The following is a 17,430-nucleotide window of genomic DNA, read 5'->3' as shown; positions in this document are numbered from 1 at the left end:
GGTACTAGACTACGAAGTACCCAGGACATCTTCAAGGAGCGGTGTCTCAGAAAGGCAGCGTCCATTATGAAGCACCCAGGGCATGCCCTTTTCTCACTGTTACATCAGGTAGGAAGTACAGAAGCTTGAAGGCACACACTCAGCGATTCAGGAACAGCTTCTTCCCCTTTTCCATCCGATTTCTAAATGGATGTTGAACCCGTGAACACTATGTCACTCTTTAAATATATATTATTTCTGTTTTTGTACGATTTTTAATCTATTCAATATAAAATACTGTAATTGATTTACTTATTTTTTCTATATTACGTATTGCATTGAACTGCTGCTGCTAAGTTAAAAAATTTCACGACACATGCTGGTGATAGTAGACCTGATTCTGATTGCATAATTACATATTCCTTCATGTCGGTATTTAGTAGATGTACCTTAGCTAGCAATTATAGCCTTGAGTCTGTGTGGATCGGTCTCTGTCAGCTTTGTACATCTGGACACTGCAATTTTTCACCATTCTTCTTTACAAAACTGCTCAAGCTCTGTCTGATTGCATGGGGATCATAAGTGAACAGCCCTTTTCAAGTCCAGCCACAAATTCTCAATTGGATTGATGTTTAGACTCTGACTTGGCCACTCCAGGATATCAACTTTGTTTTTAATCCATTCCTGTGTAGCTTTGGCTTTATGCTTGGGGTCATTGTCTTGCTGGAAAAGAAATCTTCTCCCAAGTTACAGTTCTCTTGCAGACTGCATCAGGTTTTCTTCCAGGATTTCCCTGTATTTTGCTGCATTCATTTTACCCTCTGCCATCACAAGCCTTTCAGGCCCTGCTGCAGTGAAGCATCCCACAGCAGGATGCAGCCACCACCATGCTTCACGGTAGGAATGATATGTTTTAGATGATGTGTAGTGTTTGGCTTGCACCAAACATAGCATTTAGTCTGATGGCCAGAAAGCTCAATTTTGGTTTCATCAGACTGTAGAACGTTCTTCTAGCTGACTTCAGAGTCTCCCACATGCCCTCTAGTAATCTCTAGCCAAGATTTCATGTAAGTTTTTTTCAACAGTGGGTTTCTCTTTTCCACTCTTCCATAAAGCTGTGACTGGTGAAGCACCCAGGCCACAGTTGTATGCACAGTCTCTCCCATCTCAGCCACTGAAGCTTGTAACTCCTCCAGAGTTGCCATGGGTCTTTTGGTGGCCTCCCTCACTAGTCCCTTCTTGCACGGTCACTCGGTGTTGAGGACGGCCTGCTCTAGGCAGATTTACAGCTGTGCCGTATTCTTTCCATTTCTTGATGATTGACTTAACTGTACTACAAGGGGTAATCAGTGACTTGGAAGTTTTCTTGGATCCATCCTTCTGAGTTGTGCTTTTCAATAACCTTTTTGCGGAGTTGTTTGGAGTGTTCTTTTGTCTTCAAGGTGTAGTTTTTGCCAGGATACTGGCTCACCAGCAGTTGGACCTTCCAGATACAGGTGTATTTTTACTACAATCAATTGAAATACCTTGACTGCACATGGTGATCTCCATCTAACTAATTATGTGACTTCTAACACCAATTGGCTGCACCAGTGATAATTTGGTGTGTCATATTAAAGGAGTCTGAATACTTGTGCAATCAATTATTTTATGTTTTTTAAAATTGGTGATTAATTTAGATCACTTTGTAGAGATCTGTTTTCACTTTGACATGAAAGCGTCTTTTTTTTCTTGATCAGTGTCTAAAAAGCCAAATTAAATCCATTGTGATTCATTGTTGTAAAACAATAAAACATGAAAACTTCTAAGGGGGTGAATACTTTTTATAGGCACTGTGTGTATGTATATATTTTTTTTCTCACCCTTTTGGGTAGTGTGTGTATTTTCCCCTCAATCTCAGTCTGGTTGGTTGACCAGTACCTGCTTATCAGTCTGTATTTGGAAGTCCCACAGAATCTTAGCTTTGTCCTTTTGCACGTCCTCGGGTGTTTCCCATTTGGACATGAGGGTGTCCAATCCATACTCAGCACAGATGCAATACCTGCAACTTGGTTGTGCCATTGCTGTGCCTGTGTGCGTGTGTGTGTGTGTGTGTGTGTGTGTGTGTATGCACATATATACATTTAGTGTGTCTTCAGACTCCTGTACCACCTACATGATGAGAAGAGGATCTGTCCTGGATGGTGAGGGTCCTTAATAATGGGTGCTGTCTTTTTCAGGTATCTCCTTTTTAAGATGTCCTTAATGGCAGGAGGTTAGTACCCATGATAGCACTGGCTGAGTTTACAAGCCTCTGATTATGTTGGCCGCCACTGCACAGGCTCAGAATAAGTTGCAAAGACCCCACCCGCCCTTGGTAATCTCTCTTCTCCCTTTTGCATCAGATAGATGATACAAAAACCTAAAAGCTCAAAACACTGGATTCAAGGACAGCTTCGTACCTCACTGTTATAAAACTGTTGAATGATTCCCTTGTGTGATACGATGGACTCTTGACCTTACGGTCGAGGAAATTTACAAGGATGTTGCTGGGACCTGAGTTATAAGGAAAGATTGAATAGGTTAGCACTTTATTCCTTGGGACGTAGAAGATTGAGAAGAGATTTGATAGAGTTAAACAAAATTATGAGAGGCATGGATAGGGTGGGACTACAACCAGAGGTCATAGGTTAAGAGTGAAAGGTGAAGATTTAAGGGGAACATGAGGGGAAACATCTTCACTCAGACGGTTTTTAGAGTATGGGATGAGCTGCCACCACAGGTGCATGTGAATTCAATTTCAATGTTTAATTCAATTCTGATTGTCATTTAACCATACATGAATACAGCCAACCATAACAGTGTTACTGTGGAGTCAAGGTGCAAAGACACACTACCAACAGTCACATACAAGGTCACAATCATGTAATAAGAGTCCGGATGCCCAGCACCCCTCTGCCCCACGACTCCGTGGCTTGGCGCCCAGTCGTCTCTCGTACAAGTCAACAAACCCATATAGAATGAAAGCTAAAAACACAACATTGCAGAATATAGTGTAGAACCAGCCTACCAATATCATCTGTTGACTGGCCTCCGACACTCGCTAGGAGACACTGTGGCTTTGAGGCTCAGTCCTTGTCCTGACGCCAGACTCCCACCAGGTGAATCTGTGGCTTTCAGGCTCAGTCCTCAACATGTACAATCACATGTAGAACAATAGTAACTTAAAAGAAGTTTGGATAGGGATATGGCCTGTGGTCCCCGTGCAGGTCTTTCGGAGTAATCAGTTTAAATAGTTCAGCACAGACCAGATGCCGTACTTTTCTGATTCTGCTTCTAGAAAATACATACTATAAATAGCTATACTACGATTACTAGAAAATTCACTGAATGATTACACACATATAGGTGAAATGAAAACACAAGCAGGCATAGGAAAGCTTAAACTACAAGAACATACAAGAAAAATAGCAAATCTACACCCTAATCCCTGATCAACTGACCCAACCTATTTATCAACCAAAAAGACCTAAATAATTGCCAAGCTTGTTCAACGTTCTAAAATAAGATAAACTTAGCTTTATTTATCACATGTATATCAAAACATACAATGAAGTGCATCATTTGCATCAAATAAAATTAGCAAGAATCACACTGGGCAGCGTGCAAGTGTCACCATGCTTCCAGCGCCAACATAGCATGCCCACAATTCACTAAACTTAACAGTATGTCTTTGGAATATGGGAGGAAACCAGGGTACCCGGAGGAAACCCACATGGTCATGGAGTTACAGACAGTAGTGGGAATGATCACTGGCAGTGCAAAGTGTTACACCAACAGCACGCTACTGTGCCACTCTTGGTCAAGATCCCTGGCTCACCTACCTTTATGATGCAAAAATTGATGGAGAAAGGAGATGGAGCCTTGGGTCCCACACCATACAATCATGGGGAGAATGTGCAATCTGCTTGTAGGCAGTAGCAGGAATTGACTCCCGATCGGTGATTGCATGTTGTAAAGTGAAACGCTAACTATTATGCTACCTATTCTGTACTCTGTTTTTCCTTTTGTTACCTCAGTGCTTGCATGTGATGTGATGTGTCTGGATGGCATGCAAGCAGAAGATTTTCACTATCTCAGAGTTCAAAGTAAATTTATTATAAGAGTGCATATATGTCACCATATACTACTTTGAGATTCATTTTCTTGCAGGCTTTTACAGGAAAATAATGAAATACTTATAGGTTCAATAAAAAATTATAATGACAGACAGCCAATTTGCAAAAGATGACAAACTGTACACATAAGAATAAACAAGTAAATAAATAATACTGAGAACGTGAATCATAGAGTCCTTGAAAATTGGTTGTTAGTTTGTTGAATCAGTTTGGAGTTGAGGCGAGTGAAGTTATCCACGCCGGTTCAGGACCCCTGATCATGGTAGGTTAGTAACTGTTCCTGAGCCTGGTGGTGTGGTACACATGACATTAACAAAATAATAATATTGTTGTCGGTATTTGCAGTTTCTTTGCTATGATTCCCACAGTTGCTCTTGGATTGGCTTCAGGTTTAGTGGCTGTGATGTTGATGGGAGTATATTCAGAGAGGACTGCACACTGTCCTCCAGGAGTGATGTTAACCCACATTTGCTTCTGTTTGTTCCATCAGGTATGGTGCGGCCAGAAGTCCTGCTTGTTACAAGATCGGCCAGGCCGCGAAAACTTCCTGTGCCCAGAGGGCCAGACGTGCCAGGTCAGCCCCTGGCTGAAGTGTTTCTCCCCTCCATGCACGGACTGGGGGGAGTGTAACCCCCAGTCTGCACTGCCTGTACACACCACATGCCAGCCCAATGCTCCTTATCTGGACAACAACTGCGCCAAGATCACGCTCCTCTTCAACAAGGAGAAGGTTCCAAAGGTAAGGCATCTTGGTTGGCCTCGTGCCACCAGGATTCAGCTCGTGTTTGGTGTTGGGACCTGACTTCCCTGTACTGATGTAATGAGGCTCTCTTCAGTCCCATGGACATAGAGAGGGCGCTTCCTATAGTGGGAGAGTCTTGGATCAGAGAGCATAGGTTCAGAATAGGACATCCCTTTAGAACAGAGATGAGAAACTTCTTTAGCCAGTGGGTGGTGAATCTGCGTCAGACAGCTGTGGAGGCCAGCTCATTGGGTGTATTTAAAGCAGAGGTTAATAGATTCTTGATTAGTAAGGCAATTAAAGATTAAGGGGAGAAGGCAGGAAAATGGTGTTGAGAAGGATAATAAATTAGCCATGATGGAATGGTGGCGTAGACTCGAATGGCCTAATTCTGCCCCTTTGTTTTATGGTTTCATCATCACAGTGGAATGATGTGACGAGTGCCCACCCAGTTACTTTCAAGCATTGCTTGCGAGACCCATTGCAACCCTTGATGGAGGAGGAGGGCATGAGACAACAAGGGAGTAGCCTTGTTCATGGGGATCCAGTCAGGGATCAGAGAAGAGGTGCTGATGGGGACTTGTAAGCAAGAAAATGTGGTTTGGCAGTGGGGTGAAAGAAAAGAAGCTATGTGGAAGGGATGGATTTGTTTGATTTTGGAATAGGTTAAAAGAATAGCACAACTTTGTGGGCTGAAGGGCCTCTACTGTTCTCTGTTGTAAGGATACAGATAAGTCATTCAGCAAAAGCACATGAAATGTGGGTCATATAAACACAGAAAGAATGTGATACAAAGTCCATTGTAGTGCAATGTGGTCCTACTATTGCTCCTTCAAGGTAGTGATTGGTTTAAGAAGTAGTTGTTCCTGAACCTGGTGGTCTGGGACTTCAGGCTTCTGTACCTCCTGCCCAATTGTAGCTGTGAGACGAGAGCAGGGCCTGGTGTGAAAAAATAAATTGGCCCTTCAAGACCATATTAAATTTTATCCCTTTAAACCAGCCATCACCTACAGTCTATGTTCCAAGCCTACACTGGTGACTGTCCTACACTTTTCCTACGCTACATCGACGACTCCATTGGTGCTGCTTCCTGCATCCATGCCGAGCTCGCTGACTTCATCAACTTTGCCTCCAGCTTCCACCCTGCCTTCAAATTTACCTGATCCACTTCTGACACTTTCTCCCCTTTCTCGATCTCACTGCCTCTATCTCTGAAAACAGATTATCTACTGATGTCTGTTATAAACCCACGGACACTCATAGCTGCCTGGACTATAACTCTTCTCACCCTGTTACTTGTAAAAATGCCATTCCCTTCTCTCACTTCCTCCGTCTCTGCCACTCTGCTGTTAGGATGAGGCGTTTCATTCCAGATCGAAGGAAATGTCCTCCTTTTTCAAAGAAGGGAACTTCCCTTCCTCCACCATCAATGTTGCCCTCAACCACATCTCTTCTATTTCACATACATCTGCTCTGACCCCATCCTCCTGCCACCCTACCTGGGATAGATTCCTCCTCTCCCCACTTACCATCCTGCCAGCCTTCGTGTCCAGCACATAATTCTGTAATTCTCCGGAACTTCTGCCGTCTTCAGCAGGATCCTACACGAAGCATATCTTTCTTTTCTAACCCCCACCACCCCATTTCTGCTTTCCGCATGGAATGCTCCCTATGAGACTCCCTTGTCCATTCATCCTTCCCCACTGATCTTCCTCCTGGCACTTACCCTTGCAAGTGGAACAAGTGCCACACCTATCCCTACACCACCTCCCTCACTATCATTCATGGCCCCAAACAGTCCTTCCAGGTGAGGTGACACTTCATCTGTGAGTATATTGGGTCATGTACTGTGTCCAGTGCTCCCGGTGTGGCCTTCTGTATATCAGTGTGATCCGATGTAGATTGGGAAACTACTTTGCCAAGCACCTACGTTCCATCTTCCAGAAAAAGTGGGATCTCCCAGTGGCCACCCATTTTAATTCCCCATTCCCATTCTGATGTGTCCATCCGTTGCCTCCTCCACTGTTGTGATGAGGCCACAACTGGGGTGGAGGAGCAACACCTTATATTCTGTTTGGGTAGCCTCCAACCTGATGGCATGAACATCGATTTCTCAGATTTCCAGTAATACCCCCACCCCCTCTCCGTTCACATTTCCCAGCCTCTTTTCCCCCTCTCCCCATATCTTCTTGCCTGCCCATCATCTCCCTCTGGTGCTCCTCCCCACTTTCCTTCCTTCCATTGCCTACTGTCCTATCCTGTCAGCTTCCCCCTTCTCCAGTTCTGTATCTCTTTCACCAACCAACTTCCCAGCACTTTACTTCACCTCTCTCCCTCCAGGTTTCACCTATCACTTTGTATTTCTCTCTCCTCTCCCCCCATCTTTTAACTCTACTCCTCATTTTTTTTTCTCCAGTCCTGCTGAAGGGTTCAGCCCAAAATGTCAAATGTATTTTTTTTCCATAGATGCTGCCTGGCCTGCTGAGTTTCTCCAGCATTTTGTGTGTATCACCTACCATGTTTGGCTCTCTGTATCCATTGTTACTCACTTTGTACTGTGATCCATCCATCATCTACTGATTAAATGTTTAGATATAAGCAGTATTAGGCTATTTGGCCCATTGAGTCTCCTCTGCCATTTTATCATGGCTGATTTCATAGAGCAATAGGGCACTACAGCACAGAAATAGGCCCTTCAGCCCATCTAATCCATTCCAAACTGTTATTCTGCCTAGTTCCATTCACCTGCACCCGGACTATAGCCTTCCATACCCCTCCCATCCAAGTACTTATCTAAACTTTTCGTAAATGTTGCAATCAAACCCGAATTCACCACTTCTGCTGGCAGCTCATCCACCCTCTGAGTGAAGAAGTTCACCGTCAATTTCTCCTTTAATATTTAACCTTTAAATGGCTTGAGATTTGTCTATTTTAATGCAAGTATCATAAACATGGCAGATGAACTTAGAGCATGAATCAATGCATGGAGCTATGTCGTTGTGGCCTTTGCAGAGATTTGGATGTCCCAGGAGCAGGAATGGCTGCTAAGTGTGCCAGGCTTTAGATGTTTCAAGAAGAACAGGGAGGGAGGCAAAAGAGGTGGGGATGTGGCATTGCTAATCAGGGATAGTGTCACGGCTGCAGAAAAGGAGGAAGTCATGGAGGGACTGTCTACTGAGCCAGTGTGGGTGGAAGTCAGAACCAGGAAGGGGGCAATAATTTTACTGGGTATTGTTTTATAGACCCCCCCCCCCCAATAGTTATAGAGACTTTGAGGAGCAGATAGGGAGCAAGATTCTGGAACAGTGTAGTAATAATAATAAGGTTGTTGTGACAGGCGACTTTAACTTCCCTAATATTAACTGGCATCTCCTCAGAGCAAGGAATTTGGATGGGGTAGAGTTTGTTAGGTGTGTTCAGGAAGATTTCCTGATACAATATGTAAATAAGCCAACTAGAGGAGAGGCTGTACTTGATCTGGTATTGGGAAATGAACCTGGTCAGGGTGTCAGATCTCTCGGTGGGAGAGCATTTTTGAGGTGGTGATCCCAACTCTCTCCCCTTTACTTATAGTGCTAGAGAGGGATAGGAACAGAAAATTTGGGAAAACATTTAATTGGGCTAGGGGAAATATGCTATTAGGCAGAAACTTGGGAGCATAAATTTGGAGCCGATATTCTCAGGGAAATGCACGGCAGAAATGTGACAGATGTTCAGGGACATTTTCCCAGGGCTGAGATGGCTCACACGCTTTTTCCCAGGGCTGAAATTGCTAACATGAGGGGGCTTGGAAGTAGGTACAAGAAGGATGTCAGAGGTAAGTTTTTCACACAGAGCAACGCGGTAGAGGTGGATGCAATAGGGTCTTTTAAGATAGGTGCATGGAGATTAGAAAAATAGAGAGCTATGCGGTAGGGAAATTCTAGGCAGTTTCTTGACTAGGTTACCTGGTCAGCACAACATTGTGGGCCGAAAGGTCTGTAATGTGTAGATTTCTGTTCTTTAACCCTTAACCTATGACCTTTAGTTCTAGGCTTGACCAAAGTCAGTGGAAAAAGGCTTGCTTGCATATGCCCTATCTATACCCCTCATACTTTTGAGTACTTATCTCTACTCCCAATTGTTTCTCAAGAGCACATTGTACCACTGTCAAAAATTAATCATTTTTAAAGAAGCACAAATATAGTAATTCTCTAAGTCCATATCATTTCTTGTATCTGAAGAAGCAAAATACTGTCAGGTACAGCCATATATCCTCAGGCAACATTTTGTAAAACACTTCCATGTTCATCTAAGAATTTCATTTCTCAGTACAACTTCCACCACTCTTTCTTGATGTACAGAATCAAGATGATCAGCCAAACCGTAATGCAGAAAGAAAAGTTCAATATATAAAACATGACACTGATTCAAATAATTTTTTCTCAAAAAAAACTCCAAATGAAGTTGGTTTTTTATTCTCTTAGCAAATAACTCTGTGATTTGTGTTTTGTTCTTACAAAAATATTTTCACTAAACCTAGAAATCATGCAAGCTTCAAAAATGATCATGATGAAAACATGGGAGACCAATTAACTTTTTCCTCTCAACCCCACTCTCTTGCCTTCTGTTTGTAACCTTTAACGTCTTTATTAATGGAGAATCTCATCAAGCTCCAATTTAAATATACTCAATGACTTGGCCTCCACAGCCGTCTGAGGCAATGAATTCCACAGATTCTCCACCCCCTGGCTAAATAAGTTCCTCCATCTCTGTTGTAAAAGGACATTCTTGTATTCTGAGGCTGTGCCCTCTGGTACAAGACTCTCCTGCTATCAGAAGCATCCTCTCCATGTACACTACCTCAAGACTTTTAAATATTTGCTAGGTTTCTATGAGATCTCCCACTCATTCTTCTAAACTCCAGCAAGTACAGGCCCAGATCCATTAAACACTCTTCATATGTTAACCTGTTCATTTCCGGGACCATTTTCGTGAACCTCCTCTAGACCCTTTCCAATACCAGCACATGCTTTATTAGATAAGTGACCGAAAACTGCTCGCAATGCTCAAACTGTGGTCTGACCAATACCTTATAAAGCCTCAGCAGTACATCCTTGCTTTTATGTTCTAGTCCTCTGGAAATGAATGCTAACATTGCATTTGCCTTCCTCACTACCAACTCAAAGTTCAAGAGTAAATTTATTGTTAGAGTACGTATGTGTCACCATATACTACCTTGACATCCGTTTTCTTGCAGGAATTTCAGGAAAATAAAGAAATAGAATATAATTTATGAAAAACTATAACAAAGACAGACAAGCAATGAATGTGCAAAAGAAGACAAATCATGCGAGTAGTAGTAGTAGTAGAGAGCAGTGGTGGATAACTGTTTGTCAGGTTGGAGGCCGGTGACGAGTGATGTGCCTCAGGGATCTGTACTGGGTCCAATGTCATTTGTCATATATATTAATGATCTGGACGATGGGGTGGTACATTGGATTAGTAAGTATGCAGATGATACTAAGATAGGTGGCGTTGTGGAGAATGAAGTAGGTTTTCGAAGCTTGCAGAGAGATTTAGGCCGGTTAGAAGAGTGGGCTGAAAGATGGCAGATGGAGTTTAATGCTGGTAAGTGTGAGGTACTACATTTTGGTACGAGTAATCAAAATAGGACATACATGGTAAATAGTAGGGCATTGAGGAATGCAGTAGAACAGAGTGATCTAGGAATAATGGTGCATAGTTCCCTGAAGGTGGAATCTCATGTGGATAGGGTGGTGAAGAAAGTTTTTGGTATGCTGGCCTTTATAAATCAGAGCATTGAGTATAGGAGTTGGGATGTAATGTTAAAATTGTACAAGGCATTGGTGAGGCCAAATTTGGAGTATTGTGTACAGTTTTGGTCACCAAATTATAGGGAAGATGTCAACAAAATAGAGAGAGTACAGAGGAGATTAACTAGAATGTTACCTGAGTTTCATCACCTAAGTTACAGAGAAAGATTGAACAAGTTGGGACTTCATTCTTTGGAGCGTAGAAGGTTGAGTGGGGACTTGATAGAGGTATTTAAAATTGAGGGGGATAGATAGAGTTGACATGGATAGACTTTTTCCATTGAGAGTAGAGGAGATTCAAACAAGAGGACATAAGTTGAGAGTTAGGGGACAAAAGTTTAGGGGTAACACGAGGGGGAACTTCTTTACTCAGAGGGTGGTAGCTGTGTGGAACGAGCTTCCAGTAGAAGTGGTAGAGAGAGGTTCGATATTGTCATTAAAAAAAAAAATTGGATAGGTATATGGACAGGAAAAAAATGGAGGGTTGTGGGCTGAGTGCAGGTAGATGGGACTCGGTGAGAGTAAGCGTTCGGCACAGACTAGAAGGGCCGAGATGGCCTGTTTCCGTGTTGTAATTGTTATGTAGTTATATGCAAATTATAGAAAAGTAAATAAATAATACCGAGTGATAAAAGTCCTTCAGAGAATCCTGCAGAAGGACTCCCAAGTCCCTTTGCATCTCAATGTCTGAATCTGTCTGTCTCTATTAGTGTTCAAGAAATGTTAGCGAAAGGGTTGTGAAATTTGCTGGGGTAGTGTGTGCCTCTAGAATTACCTTCACGTTCTCCTTTCTAGGGCATCACGGTAGAATATATCTGCTGGGAGCTGAGATACTTGCCCATGCTACGCAGCCTGTCCAGGGACCGGGCCTTGTTTGTGTTGTGTGACTTCGCCAACGCCACCAACAGTGCAGTGGAAGTGGCCGTTGTAAGTAACTGCCTCCAGCACCCAACCGGTCTTGCTCCTGATCACACCGTTACATACGCCCCAGAGTCATCTGATGCCTCCTGAATTTGTCCATCACAGCTTGCTTAATCTCCTGCCCCTCTTGACCTGGCTTTGTAAGAACAGAAGGAAATGGGAGCAGGGATAGGCCATTTGGCGCTCCTCAGACCTGCCCCACCATTCAGTATGATAATGGATGATCTGACCCAGGCCCCAGCCCCTCCTCTCTGCCTGTTCCCCATCACCTCACTTCCCTGGTTGTCCACTAGTGGTATTTCCTAACCTAAATACCTCCGGTGATCCCGGGGGTAGAGGATTCAAGAAATTCACCTCCCTCTGAGAGAATATTGTAAATGAAAGTTCTGCATGTTGTCTGTTCCAAACTTTCAGAGTGATGGAGAGCTGCCTCTTAGATATCCCAATGGGGGGCATCTTGGAACTCCCTTGATATGATGTGCAGTTTTGTTGGAACCCACAATCACAGTCCTTGCTGCTCTTCTCTTCCCCCACCCCCTGTCTGAAGCAGCAACTCAGCTAGATGTGGTGAAAAACTGAAACTCCTTCATTACATCCCTCGGTGCTGGGGTGAGAATAGGAGGAACTGGGCAAATATGGAGGGGACAGAGTGGGGAGCAGTTTACCCAACCCCAACCATTCCAAAAGGTTGGGAAATGATCAGGGAGATGTTTGTGGGGAGATAGATGCCCACTAGTGCAGTTGATTGTTGTTGAGATTGCTCACCAGGTCTGTGGATGTGGTGTGTTGCTTGACAGACAGTTGCTGTCTGCCTGTTTTACCAATTCTCAGGTTCTTTTCTCTGCCATCTCTCCAACACCACAGTCGTTCACCCCGCAGGCCGAGGACCAGGATGGAGCCCTGATCAGGGAGGTGGTGACAAAGATGGTTGACAGCATCACTCAGTGGCAAAACAGCACTGTGATGCTTGCGGTTGTTGAAGTGAAGGTAGAGACGGCGTACATTCCTCTCCCCCAACCAGGTAACACTGACTTTTTTTTAACTCCTGTTGCCTATAAATCTGTTTGGCTGCCTTATTGTTAGACTGAAGCTAAGCCCTCTAGATCTGTCTCATTAGTCTCTCATATGTAAGACAGACTGGAGGACAAACTTAAGATTGGAGCTTGACCCAGTGCAGATGGTGGTGTTCTCTTCACAGTGCAGTTTTTGTTGATTTATTTTTTCCAATATACATTCCATGAAATCAAATTCAGCGATTTGTGAATTCTTTGAGGTTGAATTTTGGTAACCTGAACAGCCATAATTTGGGGGTCGCCTCTTAAAGTCTTGGGGACATCATGTAATAGTTGTACATAATATTGGTCAGCCCGCATTTGGGACATGGGGTGCAGTTCCAGTACAAGAAAGGTATGATTAAACTAAGGGTGCTGAAATAATTGGAGGTCTTGAGTTATCAGGAGAGACTGAGGAGAAGAGAAAGCGTGAGAACACCTTTTTATTCCTCTCCTCCATTTCTTCCATAGTCCACTCTCCTCTCCAATCAGATTCCTTGTTCTTCAGTCCTTTACCATTTTCACCTCACCCCTCCCAGCTTCTCAGTTCATCCCTCTTCCCCCACCCACCTTCCCCCTCACATGGCTTCACCTCTCACCTATCAACTTGTGTTCCTCCACTCCCCCTCACCTGTCTTATTCTGGCATCTGCCCCTTTCCTTTCCCATCCAGCGGGAAATATCGACTGTTCATTCTTCTCCATAGATGCTACCTGACCTGCTGAGTTCCTCCAGTATTTTGTACGTGTTCCTCAAGATTTCTAGTATCTGTGCAAAATCCCGTGTTGTATAAAATTGGTCTGTTTTTCCCAGGATTAAAGGAGGCTGAAGGGTTGACATGAGAGGGGTATATGGCAGTATTAGAGGATGGGTAACCAGAGTCTGTTTATCCTACCATAGTAGGGTTGAATAAGACTAGAGGGTACAGTTTTAAGGTGAGGAGAGAGGTTTAAAGAGGGTACGAGGACTAAGGTTTTCCACACAAAGTGGAGTTGGTGTCTGGAGCAAGCTGGTGGAGGCAAGACAGTAAGTAACAGCATGTTCAGGCATCTGCACAGGTACTAGACAGAGCATGGCACAGAGCAATAGATTAGTTAATTTGTTTATTGTCACATGTACTGTGTTACAGTGAAAAATTTTGTTTTGCAGACGATCCATACAGATCAATCATTCTTTTCATCAAACTTTCATTAATAGTTATCTCAAAACTTGTTTGTCTCCCTCCCCCCCACGCCCTCCCTTTTCCCTCCCCCCCCCCCCAACCGTGCAGCATACCTGGTCCCTGTGTTGAGCGTGGTGTTCGGCACGATCTGGCTGATCTGCATCAGCATCTGCGTGTGGTGGACGCGGAAGCGGCGAAAAGAGAGGGAGAGAAGCCGCCCACCCACAGAAGATTCAGTCAACAATCAGTGGGAGCCCCTCAAGCCCATCAGGAACCCCATTGACAAACCCTGCAGCAACAGGGACCTTCAGTACGAGTGCAGGAACCTCATGGCTCCCCATAACCGGTCTCTGATGTCCACCGAGGAGGTGGAGGAGCTGAGTGTTGACAAGTGCCCCTCCCAGCGATGTACAATAACATTCTTGCCTACGAAAGGTGACGTAAACTCGACACAGTTAACTCCAGTCAGGCAGCCACATCGGACAAGCAAATGGGACAACCGTTGTCTGAAAAATGTGAACGCAATGAACCATGAAGGAGATAAGGATCTCTCTGTGTGAGTAACGGGGAATTGTTTGTGCCTACAGTTTTTTTTCCTTTTCAAAAACAAACAAAGGGAGGTGAATATTGAGATTTCTTGTTACACCTCATTGTGTTAAGACTGAAAACATTTGTTAAAGTCTTCATACTCAATCAGTGTCTCTTCTGCTGTGTGTATAGAGCATTTATTTACCATTGTCTTTTCAAATCCTGTATAAATTATTGGTGACTTGTCCAGTGTCAAGATCTCTTTGCTAGTTGCTATTTTTGGTATTAATTTCTCATGACAGTTCATGGGGGAAGGGTGGGGTGGGCGGGTTCGGACCTTGCCGATCCCAGAGGAATGAGGAACCAAGCTTTGCCTGTTTTCTGTCACCGTAAGTGTACTCTTTCAGCTTCACGTACTGTTTACAAATGGATATTTGGCTTGTAGTACTGCGGTGTATCTTCCTTTTCTGTACATGGGCACCTGCGGGCACACGGCACTCCATAACCATGACCTTAATGGCTTGGCCTCTTGGCTCTCTGGATTTTGTGAGCCAGCTGGGGTGGAGTGTGGGGGACTTGTAAGTTTATACAAGCATCTACCCAGAACCACCCCTTCTCCCACCACCCCTCACCTGGTGCCAGTGACATAGGTGGACCTGCTCCCTCCTGAACTCGCTGCCTTTGGGAAGTTGCTAGCTTTCCCCAGCCCAGGGAAGGAGGATAAGGTAAGGAGGGAGGGGTGGGCTGTGTTTATGTGAAGTGCAGAGAAAGGTGGGGAAGGGTGGTAGTCGCAAGACAGATCAAGATCTTGTCGTTGCTCGGGAATTGTCACCACCAAGTCCAGCCTTGGTGGGAGTAGGACGGTTGCTTCCAAAGACTTTGTAGCTCGATGAGAGTGAGGGAGGGGAGATGGGAGGGAGGTTGTGGTGGGAGCAGATCAGTGGACTGACACCCAGAAACAAGTTGGGCGATCAGTGCTTCCCCTTTCAGACGGAATCACCACTTACTTAAAGTGCCTTGTAGCAGCCAACTCCCCTCCTCCCCTTTGGACAGGACCTGCATGTATGCAGAGTTACCTTAGAGTGCAGTCATTGTTGGGGGACTTTAATGGTAGCTGTTAGCACGCAGCACAGTCCCATAATGGTGCAGCCAATGGATGCTCTTGCATTATCTTTGCTCTTGAGGTCAGTGGAACCTGGGAGTGATTACAGTATTGGAGGGGTGTGTGTGCACCTGGAGGCTGGATTGTTGTAGCAACTGTCAAAGTCTGATCTGCTGATTTTTTTAAATATATAAATATATATATAAATATATTGTGAACTATGTACCTTCCATACTGACCTATAATAAACAATTGTAAGTGTATGATCAAAACTTTTGTACATATGTATATATTTAAGGAATCTGTGTATATTTGATTGAATAACTTAAGAAAGATATTCAAGTTTGTTTAGATGCCATTCCTTAATTTATGTTTTGGGGAAAGAAAAGGGAGTTTGGTGGCATTTCTCTTGCACGTCGTTTTATTTTGCCCTATGTCTTACCATCACTAATATTACGTCTGGCTAAAGATCAAAAGTATATCATTTAAAAAAAAATCTGAATACTAAATCAATTTGGCAAGTTCAGCTGGCCCACACAAAAATGACAACTTGTTTCGCCACCGTTCCCGCCTGGTTTTAGGAGAGCATGTACTGGGTCACAAACACCACAGTGAAGGCACAGATGGAAATTAGGAGCATTTTCTTCAGTTCTTGCTGAGGGGGGAGGTGTGGAGAAAGTAAAGGACTGAGGCAGCAGAACACTCTTTCCCTCCTGCCCCAGGTTATTTACATATGCCACTCTGCTTACCACTGGAAGATCAGTCTTCATTTTACAGAGGCAGAGTGGATGGTCATATATTTTCAGCCAGTGTGACGTAGATGGCCAAACCTTCTGAAATAACTTCCCTATTTCTTGGCGCTTTGTATGCCCCCCCCCCCATTATCTAGTCTGTACCCTCATTGTCAAGTAGAGTTTAATTCAGGCATATGAAAGTTAAGGAACAGAGTACACACAAGTTATTCCCTCAGACTCTCGGCTTCCTGGTTCTTCCACCTCATCCTCTGTTACCTACCTCTCTCCTTCACTCTGTTGGTGAGCCCTCTGCTGGAAAAGCCTACTTTGTGTAAAAATATATATATATATCTGCTTTGAGCATATGACAAAAAAATGAAGGGATCAGTTTGTTTTTCTATATTTAAAAAAATGTACAAGTTTTTGCTTTATGTTCCAGTGCAAAAAAACCCGTAACTCCAAAAGAGTTTGTGAATATATTTTGGACGAGAGTATCTTTCTGCATGGTAAATGGACCCACTTCTGGGAGGAATCTAAATACTACACTCTCGTTTTTTGTGTGTTTTTTATATAAACTAAACTTTATTGCAAACTCTTTTGAGTTAAATCCAGATCTTTCTAAAAAGAAATGAAATGTAACCTAGCAATCGCTTCACTTTCAAATATCTAATTGGCAAGCTGTTTCTGAAAACTCAATAAATTTTGTCTAAATTATGGACAAGAGGCTTTTCCTTCTGAATCACATTTATTAATGTCAGTTGCATCGTGAGAGATGGAGGGTGATCTTTAAATAAAAGGGATGAAAAATTACAAAAAAAAGCTGGCTGATTTTTAAAAGAAAGTAAAATTGCAAGAACTCTGAATAAAGTTGTAATTTTTTTTGTATAAGGATGTTGCTTTGCCTTGCAGAAGTCCTCTGTTCATATACTGCATTTTGTTTGATATGTTCTTAGAGATAACTTTCAAAAAAAAAACCCTATTTATTAAAGCGTTTTATATTAACGTCTCCCAGTGTGTCTTGTGGATTCTTGGGGAGGGTTGCCATTTAATCCTGAATTAACCACTGGGATAATGCCAACCTAAGAGATCTACGGTTCCTCTGTAAGCTCCCAGGGCAGTGAGTGCATCAGCGTTCCACCACCACACATGTGTATCTCAGTATATCACACAACACAGTAGAAGTCAAAGTTGCGTTTACCATCATACACACAAATACATATATGCACAGTTGTCACAAA

The 17,430-nt window shown here is 43.5% G+C and overlaps 1 protein-coding gene across 3 annotated transcripts in view; it reads left to right on the top strand.

Moving 5' to 3' along the window:
• LOC134345175 (protein jagged-2-like) overlaps nucleotides 1-17,198 on the top strand; it is a 261,826-nt gene extending 244,628 nt beyond the window's left edge. For all 3 annotated transcript variants that reach the window (XM_063045417.1, XM_063045425.1, XM_063045408.1), the window contains 4 exons: nucleotides 4,627-4,875; nucleotides 11,490-11,621; nucleotides 12,480-12,636; nucleotides 13,937-17,198. In XM_063045417.1, coding sequence (XP_062901487.1) covers nucleotides 4,627-4,875; nucleotides 11,490-11,621; nucleotides 12,480-12,636; nucleotides 13,937-14,388 — 990 coding nt within the window. In that variant the 3' untranslated portion in view covers nucleotides 14,389-17,198. The remainder of the gene's footprint in view (nucleotides 1-4,626; nucleotides 4,876-11,489; nucleotides 11,622-12,479; nucleotides 12,637-13,936) is intronic.
• The last annotated feature ends 232 nt before the right edge of the window (nucleotides 17,199-17,430 follow it).

The sequence above is a fragment of the Mobula hypostoma genome, chromosome 1 (genome assembly GCF_963921235.1).
Source record: "Mobula hypostoma chromosome 1, sMobHyp1.1, whole genome shotgun sequence".
Lineage (NCBI taxonomy): Eukaryota > Metazoa > Chordata > Chondrichthyes > Myliobatiformes > Myliobatidae > Mobula > Mobula hypostoma.
This window is presented reverse-complemented; position numbering and strand designations above follow the sequence as displayed.